At 37.3% G+C, this 17,871-nt stretch overlaps 1 protein-coding gene across 1 annotated transcript; it reads right to left on the reverse strand.

Annotated features, from left to right (window-relative positions):
• Positions 1–13,152: 13,152 nt before the first annotated feature.
• On the reverse strand, positions 13,153–13,868 carry LOC148861964 (putative calcium-binding protein CML13). The gene has a single exon (XM_088984472.1). The coding sequence runs from the start codon at positions 13,859–13,861 to the stop codon at positions 13,418–13,420; it is 444 nt and encodes a 147-aa protein (XP_088840598.1). The 5' UTR covers positions 13,862–13,868; the 3' UTR covers positions 13,153–13,417.
• Positions 13,869–17,871: the final 4,003 nt, after the last annotated feature.

Raw genomic sequence — 17,871 nt, forward strand, 5'->3', positions numbered from 1 at the left:
CTCCGAACTAAAGAGATGAGCTCCCTCGAAGGAACCTGCAACCCGAGCTCCGAGCTAAAGAGAGTCGAGCTCCCTCAAAGGAACCTACAAACCGAGCTCTGAACTAAAGTGTCCCGAGCTCTCCCTTTAAGGTCCTGAGCCATACAAGGAGCACCAAAGGCAGAAAACCCAAACTACCCACCTAGGGGCAGTTCGGGCCATACTCCTATCCGAACTCGAGACTTCACATTAAAAGGCCACTTCGGCTCCAAATCGCCTGACTGAGTAACAATACCTGACGCCCAGGAGACCGTACATGGAGGTGGCGCACCTGACCGATACAGAGGACTGACACATGACAACTGCCATCCAACAACCACCTGCCACTGCCATCCCAGATGGACAAAGGCGGCCCTGGCAACTGGCAATGGAGGTTATGACACCCGAATTGGCAACTTGCAGTGGATGTTATGACACCCGAACTGGCAGTTGACAAAAGGAAGTGACCCGATCTGGCAGAGGTAATGATGTCCGAACTGGTAGAGGCATGGAAGTGAGCACACAAGGTGATTATAAAAGGCCCCCATCTCACAAAGAAGAGGGAATTCCTCATTTCCCTTGCCTTCTGAAAGAGCACTAACTTGAGTTTTGGAATGTTCCAACCGGGTTCCTCCCCGGAAGTCTCCATTTTCTTCTTTGTTTTGGGCACCTCCAATCTCATCAGAAGCGAGGCAACTGGCAGCTAGGACCGACCGGATTGCGCATTATCAATATGTTTTTGTGTAAGACCCTTAAACTGGACACTTAGTGAGACTCGTGTTAATTTAGAATGTTCATAGCCGTTGGATAAGTCTGGGGAGATTTATCCTGCCAAGGCTGACATTGGTGTGCTGTCAAATGTTGGGGTGGCCTGTCTCAGCCGCCAGAGTGAGACCCAAGGCACATGCAGTGTAGGATTACTTGAATCTTTGAATTGGACTAGATTTCCAATATTGCCCTGGACTTTGGAGATTGATGGGCAAAATTGGAAAGTTACACCTGATCCTTAGACTCGATTATGATACTACACTAGGTGGAGGATTGGGCCGTCTTTGATATGCCAATCAGTGAGATACTCAGAGGGGGTCAAAACCTGTGTATGTTGGGATGATTCATGAACCCATCTGAGTGGGTGATCATAGTGACGGGATCAACCCCTTTGTCGGACAAAGGTAATGATCGGGGATGCACTCTCTCTGATGGAAACCATATTGCCAACGGTTGATTTCAATCATTGGAATTTTGTTTTGCAAAATTTATATAAGATATATAGACATATGTGGTTTCAAAATGTTTGCAAATGGTTTTAAATCCCGGGATCCATGTGAGCAGAGAGTGTAGCACTGTTCCTTGCAGCCGAGGGAGAGGTCCTCTCTTGTTTGGCAGTGATTGATCATTATGGGCTGAGAGGTTGAGTGTAAGGCCATTTAGTGTTATACCTGATGGGCTAATTTTGCATCTGCCCACAGTCCTTGGGTTTTTATAAGATGGCTTGGCCCAGGGACCACTTAGTGTAAGTGTTGGGCCCATAGAGTCCATGTGATGGGCTCAAGGGGTTCATTGGGCTTTCTAGTGAATTCGGCTAGGTCTTGTAACAAAGGCTGGGCTGAACCCATGGGGCTGGGCTGAACCCATGTGGCTGATGTGTAGATCAATGCTTGGGTCCCACGCCATACAAAGAAGCCCAACTGGGCAGCAGTTTGGAAGCCTATTGAGAATTTAAAACATATTGGGCCTAAAGCCCATTTCGAATTAGGCTGATTTGATCAGTCACTTAAAGGGGCGTATCTGAGATTAGGTCAAGCCGAAAGGATTGGGTCTTAACCCTATCCACTCATGGAGACCAAATTCAAATAGGATTTGAATCTGGTAACCTCCTGATGAGATCAGGAGTGGGCTGATCTAATCTGCATATATGATTAAGGAGACTCTTTATCCAAATACAAATTTGGATTAGGATAACTCCTAATGGGATTAAGAGGTTTCTTAATCACTATAAAAAAGAGTAGAAACCCTAATTCAAATTACAAGAATTCGAACCCTAAGGATTTCGCAGAACACTATGCAACTTTGAGATAGGATCTCAGAAACCCTAGAGAGAAAGAAAAAACAGTTCGCCATCTTCTTCTCTAGCCTTCTCCTCCAGCAGCCGCCGCCATCCACTGCCAGTTCAAGTTGTCTGTGAGGGACGATCAAGAAAAGTTATTGATCTTGTGTGGTGCTCACTACTTCCATTGAGTTCTTCAGAAGAAACTGGTTCGTGGGACGAACACTGCTGGTTCTGTTCCATCATCACTGTGTCATCTTTAGTGGGAGCAGTTCTTGAGATTTTCTTTGGGCATGAACACCAACGTTAGGAGATACAGTTTCTCTGGATCAGGTATATCCCTTCCCTTCTCTTTTGGTTCAGAATTGGTTCGGTTTTGATTCAAGATAAATCCTGGAAAATTCAATGAATATGATTCCTAGTTGGAAGAATGGCAAGAAATTTTTGAAATTTGCCCACCTATTCTGCAACCTTTTTGGCGTCCATATGATGGATCTTACCATTCTTTCACTCTCATTTGTTTTGAGGAAAATAGAAGGATGGGATGAGGAAAATGTGGGATGTCAGATCCCAAAATCATTGATTTGGGATTGCACCAAACCCGTACGACCTTGGAGGAAAAATTTGAGAAGCCACTATTACCATCGAAAGAATCACTGTTACTGGCCTTCTTCTTTACCTGACAAGGAACCAATGCGAGGGGCATCAACGAATGTGAGGGGTAGCAGCGATCTACCTCCAGCTTCCTCTTCTCTCTTCTCCCTCACCTTCTTCCCATCTTCACCAGATCTGCAGTGATTTGTGAGGGGCACTCCTATTCTTCACGTCTTCACTTGATCTACAAGGGGCACTCCTATTCTTCCTATCTTCATCCAATACGGTGCAACTCATGGAGCTCTGTTCTTCAACTCTTGGCAGCTCTCGCCGTTGCAACTCATGGAGATTTGCTTTCTCAACTCTAGCGAAGAACCAACCCGTTATAGTGTTTTTCTTATTATTTTCCCATATATAAAACCAAACAATGGAAAGGTAAATTTTTACACTTTCCCATCCCATCCCACTCAAATCTTCCCACAAACCAAACGGAGCCTTAGTGAACTCACCTTGAATGGCATACCCCATTGTGGTGAGTAGAGATACTAAGACTAAGACTCTCGATGAAGTCAAATGAGTTGCAGCGCCAAAAATGCAAAAAGAAAGTCTAGAAGATTGGTGTTACCTCTTTGGTAATCCTGCATAGATGGGGCTGAAGTTACAGTAGATTAAAGTTTTCGCGGGAATTGGGGAAGAAGAGAGAAATGTGAAGGAATCTAAGGTAAAGGAGATTACTGCCGCTGCTGTTAGTGTATCGTGAGGTCGGGGAAGATGAACATTGTTTTTCTTGTTTGAGGGTAATATGGGAATTAAAAAATATTGCAACGGCCTTTTTGGATGAAAGGCTAATGAAAGGGGGGTCTTTGTCTCACAGTTATAGTACAAGGGGGGTCTTTGTCGCAAAACAAAGTACAGGGGGTCTTTGTCACATACCCCATAGTATGGGGGGTCTTGGTAATTTACCCTAATATTAAATACATTTTTTTATATTCCATTATAACACTATAAATTAATATCATCATAGGTAAAGATTTATAATGTTTAAATTATATAATTTATAATTTATATGGAAAAACAAATGTATTTTAAATATACTATGAACTAATTACATTTATTTGTTGAAGATTATTGATAATTAGTACATATTTTCAAAAAGTAATTTTAATGGTTACATTTTTTAAAATTTTTGTCTTTATCATATTTATTAGAAATCATGTTAATCCATTTTTGGTAATTTCTTTGATAATTTTGGGTAATTATGGAAAAACTATTGGTACTTTATTTTTGGTTATCTTCTTAGATAATTTCTATTCGTTAAATATAAATTTCTGCTATTTATAGCTTAAATTATACTTAAATAAACAATTTAAATACAGTTACTTTTAATTATAGTTTAAAATCTAATTATATAACTTACGGTTTCAAATATAACTTAAATAATTTAAATTATAACTTGCATTAATTAATAGTTTTAAAAAATGTTAATTAATGAATTAATAAAAAATATTAATATTTTTTAATAAATACAATATTTTAATAAACACTCTTAATTAATAAATCTTGTAATTAATAATACTAAATTTATTGAAAATATTGTAACATACGATTAAAAATTAATATTGTAATTATTAAAAATATTGTTTAATAAAAAATACATTATTTATAATAAATAATGTTATTTAATTAAAATACTATAATTATTAAAAGTACTACATTAATGAAAAATATTGTTAATTAGTGAATTCAATATTTCAATAAATACTTTTAATTAATTAATAATACTATAATTATTAAAAATACTGTATTAATTAAAAGTACAATTAATACTGTTAATGAATAAAATACTATAATTATTTAATTACTTTCAATTAATAAATACTGTAATTGTTAATGTTGTTTTTAATAAATTATAATTTACATTATATTAATTAATAAATACATTATTTATTATTGTTTTTGAATAAATATGGTTAATACTGTTAACTTATAAAATGTTGTTAATTATTAAAAATATTGTAAATATTATTAATACTGTAAATATTAAAATACAATAATTATTACTACTCTCTCTCTCTCTCTCTCTCTCTCTCAAATGTCTTTTTGAAATGTATTTATAACATACATTAAAATAAGAGGCCTTGGAAAATCCAAAGGTCTCTCTCTTTCTCTCTAAAAAGGAAAAATGCAAAAAATCGAGAAAATAGATAAATAGCTTCTCTTAAAAAGTAATTTTAATTGTTATAATTTATCATATTTATTTGAACTCATGTTAATCCTTTTTTAGTTATTTTCTTCGATAATGTCTATTCATTAAATGTAAATTTCTGCTATTTATAGCTTAAATTATATTTAAATATAATTAATTTCAATTATTGTTTAAAAAATTAATTATATTACTCATAGGATTGAAATATAATTAAGATTTTAAAAAAAATTTAATTAATGAATTAATAAAAAATATTAATACTGTAAAATACAGATAATAAATAACGATAATAAATAATAATAATATTGTAAAATACAATATTTTAATAAACACTATTAATTAATAAATATTGTAATTAATAATACTGTAATTATTGAAAATATTGTAAAAAATGGTTAATTATTAATATTGTAATTATTAAAAATATTGTCAATAAAAAGTACATTATTTTCCATAAATAACATTGTAATTATTAAAACTACTATATTAATTAAAAGTATAGTTAATACTATTTAATAAATACATTATTTAGTATTTTTTAAATAAATACTGATAATTATTTAAAAATATTATTAATTAAAAAATATTGTCAATATTAAAATATTGTAATTATTATTAAGATTGTAAATTTTAAAACATAGTAATTATTATTACTACTCCCTCCCTCCCTCTCTCTTAAATATATTTTTTAAATGTAATAAAAAATGCATTAAAATAAGAGGCCTTGATTTATTAATATAATCAAGATAAGCAATGATTATATATATAATGATTTTCAAATGGTGCTCACCACATATGATCCGTTACGAGTTAGACTTGGCTTGAGGAACCACTAAACCAACCATCCCATCCTCTTCAGTTGGGGTGGGCTTGTTTCTGTAATCACAGTGCTACTAAGGTTCAAAGTATCGACACGTATTGCCCCATATCAGCCGATATGCATCATTCCGAGACCCCACTGATATGCCCCTATAGTGGGTGTATCGGGGGTCTGACTGGTTCAGGGGATGGAGGAGACCTAAACCGAACCAGTCAGATCGGCATATCAGCCGTATCGATATTTTGAACCTTAAGTGCTACCCAATCACGGGTAAGTTTTTTTGTAGACTTTCTCAAGTAATGCACAAATGATCCCAAGGACAATTGAAATATATAGATTTCAACATTTTCAGGGGTAAATTACATATTACCAATCCGTCATTTGAGACTTTTAGAGAGTCTGTTTGGTTCATAGTCGGAATCGAACGTGCAAGAAATGGGAGTGGGTATTAGAATCAACGGAAATGATATTTCATTCTTAAGGAAGGGGCAAGGAATGGCCGTTCCCTGAAATGGAGGAATGTCATTTCTAACAGGAATGGGAATGGAATTCCGATACCATCCAACCAAACCCGTTCTAATTCCAATTCCAAACCCCTATTCCCATGAACCAAACAGGGCCTCACTTTTGTTTTTGGCTCCAAGGATTACACAATAAGGGGGCAGGGGGCGGGGGGTAGCCCATTCCCCAACCCAGGTGTAAGCAGGATTAGTTCCCAAGTCTCCACTACAACCAGCACAAAACTTTACCAACCAACCGGTTGGTACCTTGTGTTTTGAGACTTTTGAGCCCCTTCATTGCAACAAGTCCATGTGAAACACTTCTCTCCTTTCATATCCGAGTTTGGCTTCAGTCAGAGCAAGCCCATGCTCACACCGTTCCAATAGCTTCTTGTAACCTTACATTGGGAATATCTATCCATGAAGTAAAGCACATAAATAGGGAGATATTCCCAATGCAAGGCTGTAAAGGTTGTTCGAACAGGCTTTGCTCTGATTGAAGCCGGACTCTTTCATATCCGTAGCATTCTATCAGTTAATTTAAAAACAAAGATTACCATTTGACTGTTAGTCTATTATTATCTTATTATATGCTTGTTAAACATTTATATGTTTCCAAAATACAATTTCTTTGATTTATGGGGCCATTTTACCCTTTGTCTTACATATTCCCTTTGAAATGTAGAGAAAGAAATGGGTTATTAGACATGACCTGTAGCTCACCCCTTATGTAATAAAAACCACCCACTAGTGAGGCTGGAGAATACATGGGGTCCAAGAATGGCCCAACTCAACTGAGAAGAGTGACCCAATTAGCTAAAAGGAAATTCGTTCTGTTTTTCTAAACAAGATGGTTGGTAGTGTCGGAGTATACTGTTGTAAGTTGTGACTGGAACATTTCCTAACAAACAAATCTACGTAAGATCTTCAATATGCAAGTGCAAACGATCAACTAATTCATACTTTTTTTTTTCTACTAAAAAGAACTTTTATTGAAAAAAGAAGCAATTGGACATTTAGGTTGTGTTCCAAAACCATATCATCCTTTTTTTTTTTTAAATGAAATATTGGTTTTGAATCATAATAGGCATCTGTGCACCATTAATAACTTCCCCCTCACTCTTTTTCTCTAAAGTGTTTGATTCCCTATCAACGCTGGAACAAACCAGCTTACACACCAATGAACCAGCCCTTGGTCGGTTACATATAATAAAATCACTTGGCCACTGTCTTTTTGAACCATCTGGTTGTGTTCAAAAAGCCTCATCATCTTTCAAACCTCACTAAATAACCGACTAAGAATCAGTTTCTTCAATGAAATCCCCAACTCTAATGCATTAGCATTTTTGTTATTAACCCCTTTTAACGGACAAATTTATACAATCAGATGTTTGAACTAGCATAAGTAACCTACTTCATGGTCACATGGTGATTCAGAGAAAGCAAATTCTATAGTCCAATGCCCATCCTAGTCTTCCTAATCCAAGTTGAAGAGTTGGGTTTGAAATTTTGAATGGAAACTTTGCTTGTAACTTGCTTTTATTTTATAGTTGGGCATTTGAATATGTACTAAAAGCTTGATGGGCAATTATAGAAATATTGGTTTAGATGCATTACGAAGAAAAAAGTATAAAACAACTAGAGTCTATTATATGCGAATGCGTATTATATGACAGGAACAGCCAAAAGATTTAAAAAAAAAATAAAGGGGGTGTTTCTTTTTTTTTTAGATTTTGAGAGGGAGGAAAGTTGGTCAATGGAATTTTGGTTCCCATTGACCAAGAATCCCATGTTTTTTTTTTTTTTTTTTTTAAGATTTATGTAGGGACCAGGGAAAGTTTATTTTCCAGGGTACCACTTACCCGGTAAGTGATACCCATATCCTAAGTGGGTAAATAACTTTCCCACCTAAGAGGAAAGTTGTCAACACTTGAGTGAGACAAAAATACCCCTTTTAATAATAGATTTTTATGATTAAAACGGTCATTGCCTTATTTACATGAGAAATAAAAGAACATGGATAAATGCACTTACTCGGGTAAGTGTTTCCCAGGAAAAACTTACCCAGGTAACTGCATTTACCGGGTAAAAAACAGGGCCAAAAAAATAACTCCACATTCAAGTTTCCACATTTCTCAGTTTCCTTAAACAATAACTATACAATAACCAAGCTACTCCCCAGATCCAACATCCAACCCCGAATCGGGTTTATTTTGGAAGCTAGATGTTTGAACCTTTTAAGTTACTGGGCTGGGCGGCATGATATAGTGGTGCAATGTCAATATCTTTTAGGGTCTATTTGATTGGCAGTTGGAATTGGAATCAGAATTGAAATCTCTCGGAATCAGAATAGAAGTGCTCTATACCCCTCACCTGTTTGGTTCAGACTGGAATCAGAATCAGAATTGGCTAGAATGGATTCTCATTCCCACGGGAGGGGGAGGGAATGGCCATTCCCTCAAATGGAGGAATGCCATTCTACCAGGAATAAGAATGGACTTTTCTGATACCACCCAACCAAACAGTTAGAATTGGAATGAACCAATTCCGGACCCCTATTCCTGCAAACCAAGCAGACTCTTAGTGATTCCATCATATCATCGTGTGTCAATATGTATCATGTATGGAGAAAGATGCAATCTATATAATTATATATAATAGAAAGAGTGATTCCATCATTCCATCATTTCACTATGTCAATATGTTATTATATGTATAGACCAACACATGTTTACTTGCATTGATACTCTGCAATCTATGTATGTAATAGAAAGAGGAGTGTGGAGGCTGTTCTCTAATAATATCATCCTTAAATCTGCCTCTCCCTTTTCAGTAGTCAAGTTTGTAATATCCTCCCTCCCCCATTAAATCCCTATTTTCTCTTAAATATCTTTGAACCCCTTATGACCCTTTCTAATAAAACGTGAGTACAAATTAGATGGGTTGAATGGGGTTAAGTGACAACCCAAGACTAACCCTAAACGTGGATCTTGGCCTGGAACCAAACCATATCAAAACCCAAATTTGCCAACCCCAAACCTAACCAAATTTGTATTCAAACCCCATGCATTTGCAAGGGTTTGCTTGCAATCTTTTTCTTTTCTTGGTGGAAACAATAGATTCTATTCAGATAACTTTCTTTTGGTCTAAAAATTTGTTGGAAGCTCTCTAAAGGCCATGTGACTATGAGGACTTTAGGACCTACCATTAGCAATTTATAGATCCATTGATGAAGATATCATGTAATACTTATATGCCTGCTTGCTGATAATATATTACTTCATAATTCATATAAACATTACCTCTATTGACAATGCAATAATTCATTCAGGTTCAATTCAGCTACTTCAGCTATTCTTGAGCAACAGGGAAACTTCAGCTGGAACTTACCGATGCATTCACCCATTTGGTTCCTTATTAAACAATGAATTCAATTCACCATTCAATTCAACAAAAGCTGAATGCATCAATCACCACACCTATACCGACTGAACAAGCAATTACAATTATTCATCTTTGCATTGTTTTAGAATGTAGATGCCAACCAACCCAGATTCAGCATTTCCTTAGTAGGAATGAAACAAACTAACATTATCTTGTATAACTATGATCATCAACCATATCGAACAACAGTTAGTTGCATCGTTTACTTCCGACTTGTGAATGTCTGGTCAATGATCTCATGGACACAGTCTTGTGCATTTGTGCATATATATGACTACTAAATTTGGCTGGAATCCAGAGAAATGTCTAGAGTAGCATTAGGACCTACAGATTGCATTTTCACACACTTAAACCTTCCTTGCTTTTGGAGGAAACTGTGTAGCCGCAATTTAGACCTTAGTTTAGCCAGAACCAGCCTGACCTACAACTGTCATGATACTACAGAGCCTTGAAGCAAGCTTACCTAGACAAAAGATCCTTCAGTTACAAATTAGGTTCCTAGTTCGTTTTTTTTTTTTTGATAAATGCTTTTTTTTATGATTTTTCAATTTTACAAATTAGGTTCCTAGTTCTTATAAACGTATGATCTAACAAGTTAACAATGCAGAAGGAAAACAAAGATCCAGATGGTACATCATAACTTTTTACACTTTCAAAATTCATAATGTATCAATTTCATTTACAAGGGTAGTAATTAATGTAATCATGTAAATAATGGTGAAGCAACCACCTCAATGTATCCCTAATAAAAGAACATTCAAGCTCTAGGTTCTTAGCTGGAAGTAGAGCCAATCTGCTAGAACCTTCATTCCACCTATGGTTCCACAACTCATATCTTATGAATGAATACTTTTTTTTTGGATCAATGGATACATCAGGAACCATAAATAAGGTATAAAAACATAAGAAACACATTTTAATAGTTTATGGCACTGAACATAATGGAACATGGTGAAATGTTGGGAACTACTGGCACTGGGACACAGGAAATGTTGGGAAGTGGAAAAACAAGACATATAAATATGTTACTTGACACAATCAAGAAAAATAGGACTTGTTTGTAGAAAATCCCAGCACAAAAAAGTAGGGATATCATTGTGAAGACGAATGTATTTACAAAATGGTTCCAGTCTTAATCGGTTCCAATAGGGGTGAGCAAAAAAACCAAAAAACCGAACCGACCGAAAAAACCAACTGAAACCGAACCGAGTGGTATACATATATTTCTATATATTTTATATATATTTATGTATATTATATATATTATATTATATATTATTAATTAACAAATATGCATTATATATATAAATATAGATTTATAATATGTGATATATTATTTATTGTTTAAAATATAATATTATACATTTATAATTTTTTATTATATACTTGTGTATATTTTTATAATATATATTGTAAAAATAAAAAATTGACGAACCAAACCAATGGTTAACCGATTGGCTTCGGTTCGGTTTCGGTTACCAGTTTTCCAAAAATCGATAATACCGGTTCAGTTACAAAAAAAGGCCCATGGTTCAGTTAACCAAACTGTGAGCACCCCTAGGTTCCAAACAGGTAAAACTAATTCCTATCTTGTTATAATTAGGAGTCAAGGGCTAGGGGCAGACCAAAAAGGGCATGTACAAAGCTTATCTTTTTGATGACTCAAATGCAAACCCAGATCCTGTGTAATAAGTTATAATCAGTTCATCTGTTGGGCCAACCTGGAGCACTGATAACCTTAGGAAGGAAATGCAGTGCAAACCTAGCTGACAAGCAACATAAAATAAAGATGATTGCAAAGGAATAACACCCCACTCCTGGGGCTTCTCTATACATTCTTGTGCAATAGTTCATTCATTCAATATGAACAAACCATTCATTATGGAAGCCAATGATCTACTATCTTCAGTGAAATGTCTAAGAACTCAACTATTGATGATTGCATCATCCTACTATGGATTGCAAGCAGCTTTATACCATAACCAGATTTAGGTCCACGGCAATTCTTACAAGACGGAGCATAGTTTTGCTCAAAGAAAGCTTCTTCTTCTACTGGGTAAATAGGTAATAGAATTGATGTCTCAATTGCTTTTCAAATTACAAAGCATGTTTCCACATATGGGGCAAGAGGAGAAGAATCTATCTGTCGGAGATATCAGGTTCTTTTTCTGTGAAATGTTTCTTCAACAATCCAAGCAGGCAGTTCTCAGATGACTTTCCTTACTTTGGTGAGCACATAAAGTAGCCTTCTTGTGTTGGATTGTGGCATTGGCTAAGTATCTTACAAAGGACAGGTTGGTGAGGAGAGGTATGGACTGGAGAACATTGACTGTGCCGGTTGAAGGTTTGTCCAACATCAGTGTGTCCTTTGTGGACTTGAGGAAGAGACTACAGACCACATTTTTTGCACTGCGGTTTTACTAGAGAAGTTTGGGCCCTAATGTGAGGTGCTTTTAGCTGGAGAGGTTGCTTCCCTGAATCCATTATACAAGTTTCTTAAGGACTGGTGGCTGGCTGGACTTGGTGAGAAGAGCAAGGTGGTTTGGGGAATTACACCATTAGTGATTTTCTGGTGTATATGGTCTCAAGGAAATGAGTGAATTTTTGAGGACGGGGTAAATTCTATTGAAGTCGTGCTAAACAGGTTAAAAAGCACCTTGTGTTCATGGTTATCTATACAAAGATTATTCAAGGGTATGCCCTACCACGGGTTTTAAATATATTGATACTTGATGTTGCTGCTTTTTTTCCTTAAATTACATATCTTGTGATGGGAGGTGTGGACTGATTGGTTAATCTGGTTTGGTTTTTTATGGGTCCCTTCTCCCTTGTACAGTTCTTTGGTGTACAAAGGATCATATGTACCTGTTCTGTTCAGATGCACTACAGTACTTGTCTAAAAGGAAAGAAAAGAAAAGAAAGCTTTTACTACCAGCTGGGAATGTATAAGAGTAATCTAACCAGCTGCTCTGCTGCTCCTCTATAAACTCCGTCTACACCCAAGGGGCCAGGATTGTCAATCAAGTAGTAATCAAAGTTTACTTTGTTTCTACCTATTCCTGTGGGTATCAACATCTCAATGCCGTTCCAGGTCTATGCTTTAACTAATATTCCAGGATTATGTTTCATCTTTAATAAACACCATCCAAAGCCAGTCATTTCAAAGCATATACTATAATACTAAAAGCCCAATACTTTTTAATGTTACAATAGCAATCCAACTATGATTCTGCAAATTTATTTTTATGGAAAACTTCAAAATTGGTGAATGAGGATCACATTCCAGATAAGAAGTCATATGTACAAAAATTAATATAGAGAACAATTTCAGTTCCGACCATTCTCCTTTAGTTGGTTATGTACTACGTTGCAATTCTATTTTCTCCCATTAGAAACTTTATACATTTTCCTCTGAGAAGGTTCCATAGAACAGACAAATAGAAGAAAAAAATCCACATGCTGCCACTTAGTTTTTTCAGTAACATTACCCCAATGCATTCATGACCTTGTGGATCCTCACAAATAAACAAACTGCAAATTATATTAAAACCGCAAAATTCAAAAAGGGTGCAGATACATGCTTATATATTATGCACATAGATAATCTGCGAATACGCCAAGAACAACTATTACCCCAGATCTCCCAATTAATCACCATTGCTTTAATTGACAATTCAAAAAAAGGGATAGCAACCACCATCTAGAAAACCAAACAAACCCCAAATCCCAGACAAGACAACAATTAATTGGGTATGAAACTGATGAATATTTGTCTATATAATAAAATCTCACTTGGCGACCATCCGGACAATGAAATCTTCGTGGCGGATCCGACCATCCGATCCAACATCGACCTCACGGATCCACTCATCAAATTCAGCGGGCTCGAGCTTCTCACCAATGTTGGTTAGGATGTGGCGTAGTTCGGAGACGGTAACGTAACCGGTGGAGTCCTTGTCGATGATCATGAATGCGTCACGGAGCTGGCGATCGAAGGGCTCGGACTTCATGTGTTTGCTCATGAGTTCCAGGAAACGAGGGAAATTGAAAGGGGAGGTCAGCTTCTCCTGAGCTACGATCTCCTTCAGTTGCGCTTGTGTAGGATTTCCTCCCAGAGATCTCATCAGGATCCCAAGTTCCGACGCTGCAATCCGGCCATCGCCATCCGTATCGAATAGCGAGAATGCTTCCTTCATTGAGGCCACTTGATCTTCGCTGAGATCCTTCCCCATCGTTGCCGCTCTTCCTGTCGCCCCCTCCCTGTTTGTCAAAATTCCTCTGAGAGGAACAATGTTAAAAATAGCGATATTGCGTGTCGCGTGTCCTTTCGGATTGGCCGTGCTTGGTAGCTTTTAATGACAAGCAAGCGGGGGAATACGTATCGGTGCTTCGCGCATTTTGTTTTCCAGTTTTTTTAGGTATCATGCGTTGCCTTTTCGGTATGACAGTTTGAAATTTGAATTGGTGGGATCGCTGTCGTTGATGACATCATCGATTCTTCTACTATTGTTAGGAGATATTTTCAATACACGGCAGGATTTACTATTATTGGGACATTGTGGGGCGCAGATGTAAGCTCTGCTGAATCGGATTGGTGTGGGTGGATTTCTGGAATTGGCATCGGCGCCCATATAACGCGCCCCACAGCGCATCATAACCGTATATTCGACCCTACAGCGCATCACAACCGTGTGTATTCGAAACATGTCTCTACGGGAGATGTGCATGTAGGGCTCACTCGGATTTCTGGTACTGAGAACTGAGCACTGATTAGGACAGAGCAGCGACCCATTCCTGTAATGTCCAAGGAAGGAGTGGGACCTGATCAACGCTGGCTCCCATACCCTCAGACTCAGTGCTCTGAGAGTTCACATCACGATCACATGTGGGGTCCTCACTTCCCGGTCCCGTAGCCCTTGGTGAACTGGATTCTGGCTCTGGGGAGTGGGGACGTAGATGGGTTTGTGCCCTTTTCCACACTGCCCACCCGACAACACTAGTGTAAGTTTGGGCTTGGGCTTGGGCCTTATTATAATACACTCCAACCCACCAAGATTATAACACTATTCGGCTCAGGGAGACGGGGAGTAATAGCATTAACACTAAAAATGCCAAGGAGCCAAGGGAGTCAATCCCAAGTCTCCGCTAGCAATTAGTTCAGCGCTCGCTTCCGGATCGGGGCTGTGGAGATGAAGGACGGACGTTAAGTTGATAGGAGGAATCTAGTTGGCTTCTTCTATACCTGGATGGTCTAAGTACATCTTGATTAGCCTGGGGTTGGAAACCTCGTGTATTTTCTTCTCCTGCACTACCGTTTTCGGATTCGCTGGGACAGTTGTAATCTTGCTACTTCACTGAAGACAGGTTTCGTTACTAGAGTATACAAATGGACACCTATTCGGCTAGGGAGTGTTAACTGTCTACCATTGATATCTTATGGTGTCTTGTATTATCTGCTATGTAACTTGGTTTGTTAACTAGTAACTGGATTGGTATTAATTTGTCTTGCTATCTAGTTTAGTTTTAACCCAATGTATCCTTTCCTAGCAATTAGTTCACTCACCCATAATTGATTAAGTTGCTAGTCTTTTCTTCTTTACTCTCGTTTTTTCCTCGTCTCTTCGTTCTTTTCTTTCTTCTGTCGTTCCGTTGTTCTCTTCTCTCCCTCTCCCTCTCCCTCTCATGGCTTGGCTGCTCGTAGAATCTTTCCAATGGACAACTTGGATGGACTAAATGAAGCCTTTCAGCAAATGCTTCAAGGAAACGGTCCAGTTGAAGGCTTACTGATCAATTCGAAGATGTGATTCAACGTCTTTATGAAGTATCCTAACTGCCATGTTATTAATCCTGAGGCTTTAATTGATCTGGAGCAAATCATGAATCCAGTTATTATTGAGGAAGATCACAATATGCTCCTGGAGCTCCCCTCTCGTGAGGAAATGAAATCTGCCCTTTTCTCGATATCCCATGGACCAGATGGCTTTCCCGCCTTAGTTTATAAGCAGTTTTGGAATGTAATGGGTCCCGATTTAGTCTCTGTGGTCCAGGAGTTTTTCATTAATAAGAAGCTTCTTAAGAAGCTCAATCATACTTCCATTTGCCTGATTCCAAAAAAGGTTTGACTCAAGATTACAGACCAATAAGTCTGTGTAATGTCATGTATAAGATCATAGCAAAAGTAATCACCAGTAGACTCTGGTTCGTTTTACTTAAGTGTATCTCTCCCAATCAGCGAGCTTTGATAGACTGGAATGGAGCTTCCTACTCCAGGTTCTGTTAGCCTTAGGCTTCTCAGACTCTTTCTGTGCCTTAATTAAAGAATGCATATCTACTTACCCTCTCTCCCCTTACTTGTTTATTCTAGCTATGGAAGCTTTTGTCTAGAATGCTTTACAAGAAAACAAAATCCAAGGGATCTCTCTAACTAATTCTTCCTCCCCGAGGATTTCACATCTCTTCTTTGCAGATGACATCATGCTTTTCCTGAGAGCCCACAGAGAAGAGTTAAATAACCAGAGCCCAAGAGAATAGTTAGATAACCTCAATCAGATCTTAACCTCTTTTCAGGAAAGCCTTTGGCCAAGTTGTAAATTTAGAAAAGTCTGGAATTTTCTGCAGCAAAAATATCCATCCCAGACTCCATCGTTTCATTAACAGACAACTCAAAATTTGGCCTTTAAACAAGAATGACAAATACCTTCAAATTTTGGCCTTTAAACAAGAATGACAAATACCTAGGGCTTCCCCTCTTTTGGTCAAAGAATAAGCATGCTAACCTGAATTTTATCTTAGATAATTACAAGCTAAGCTAAACAGGTGGAAGGCTTCTGCCATAAGTAAGGCGGGCAAATCTGTCCTTATTCAACCTGTGCTTCAACTTGTACCTCTCCATGCCATGTCTTTAATTAAATCCCTTCAAAAAAAACATTACCCAAATTGAGAGAGTCATTCGTAACTTTTGGTGGGGTACCTCTAGCTCTAATACACCCAATCCACTAGTGTGCTTGGCAGACCCTTTCTCAAAACTATGGAAGAGTAAATACCTCAAGAAGTCAGACTCCTTGCATGGTGAAGACTATTTGGAATTTATACTAACTTTCAGGTACTGTGGAAAGCCACAAACCAAACAAGACTCAGTCTTCTGATAATTCAAAGTGTGTTGTGTCATTGTCTCCCAACACGGATTACAGAATCTTTACAGATGCAGGGAGAATTTCAAACTCTGAATACACTTTTGCAGTTGTTATTACCTCCCGGAACTTATCTTGCATCAAAATTATAGGAGGTCGCACCTCATCAGTTAATTCTGTTTTACAGGCTGAAATGTTTGCTATGCTGCAGGCTTTCAAGGAGACGTTTGACAAAGTCTACATTTGCTTAGATTCTCTCTAGTTGATCTGCTCCTTTAAAGAAAGACAAGATTTTGGCCATGTCATTGGCTTTTTGAACAATTGAAGCAGATCTTAAACAATCTGAACTTATCTCTTTTGTGTATGTAAATAGAAAATATAACTTAACAACTCATGCGGTATCCCAGGTTGCTAAAACTCATGTTCAGCCTTCTTTTGTTTATTATACCTATATGCCAAGGATACCCAGACTGGAAGACTGTATCTCCCTTTCTTTTTGCTAATGTATGCTCATTTACTCTTAAAAAAAAAAAAAACCACCAAAATTTACATCTGCGCCCCACAATGCCCCCTAGCACATCCCCACCTTGTATTGGGAACATCTCCCGATAACATGTATGGGAGATCACGAGACATCACCGGGAGATATTCCCAATACAAGGTGGGAATGTACTCTGGAGCATTGTAGGGCTCAGATGTGAACTCACAAACAATGATGTATAAAAGCCCTAAAAGTGAGTTTTGGGGTTGCAAATGTCATCCGTTTGGCCAAATTGAAATTCTATCGAATTAAGGGTGATAAAAAAATCCATCTATTTGTAATTGTAATTGGACTATACATAGATCCACCCTTTATCTGATTCATATGATCAAATTCAAGTCCATTTAAGGCATCGCTCGCTTTTTGGTAAAGTTATTTATCTGGGTAAATGCACTTATTTGGGTAAGTATTTCCCAGGAAAGACTTATTTGGGTAAGTGTATTTACCCATGTTCTTTTATTTCCCAAGTAAATAAAGCAATGGCCATTTTAGTCATAAAAATTCATTATTAAAAGGGGCATTTTTGTCCTATATAGGTGTCGACAATTTTTCCCTAGGTGGGTAAGTTATT

This window comes from Nelumbo lutea, chromosome 4 (genome assembly GCF_056320005.1).
Source record: "Nelumbo lutea isolate HS-2025 chromosome 4, American lotus-T2T, whole genome shotgun sequence".
NCBI classification, from domain to species: Eukaryota; Viridiplantae; Streptophyta; class Magnoliopsida; order Proteales; family Nelumbonaceae; genus Nelumbo; species Nelumbo lutea.

Coding starts and splice junctions, on each gene's coding strand:
- LOC148861964 (XM_088984472.1), bottom strand. CDS start 13,861: ATGGGGAAGGATCTCAGCGAAGATCAAGTGGCCTCAATGAAGGAAGCA.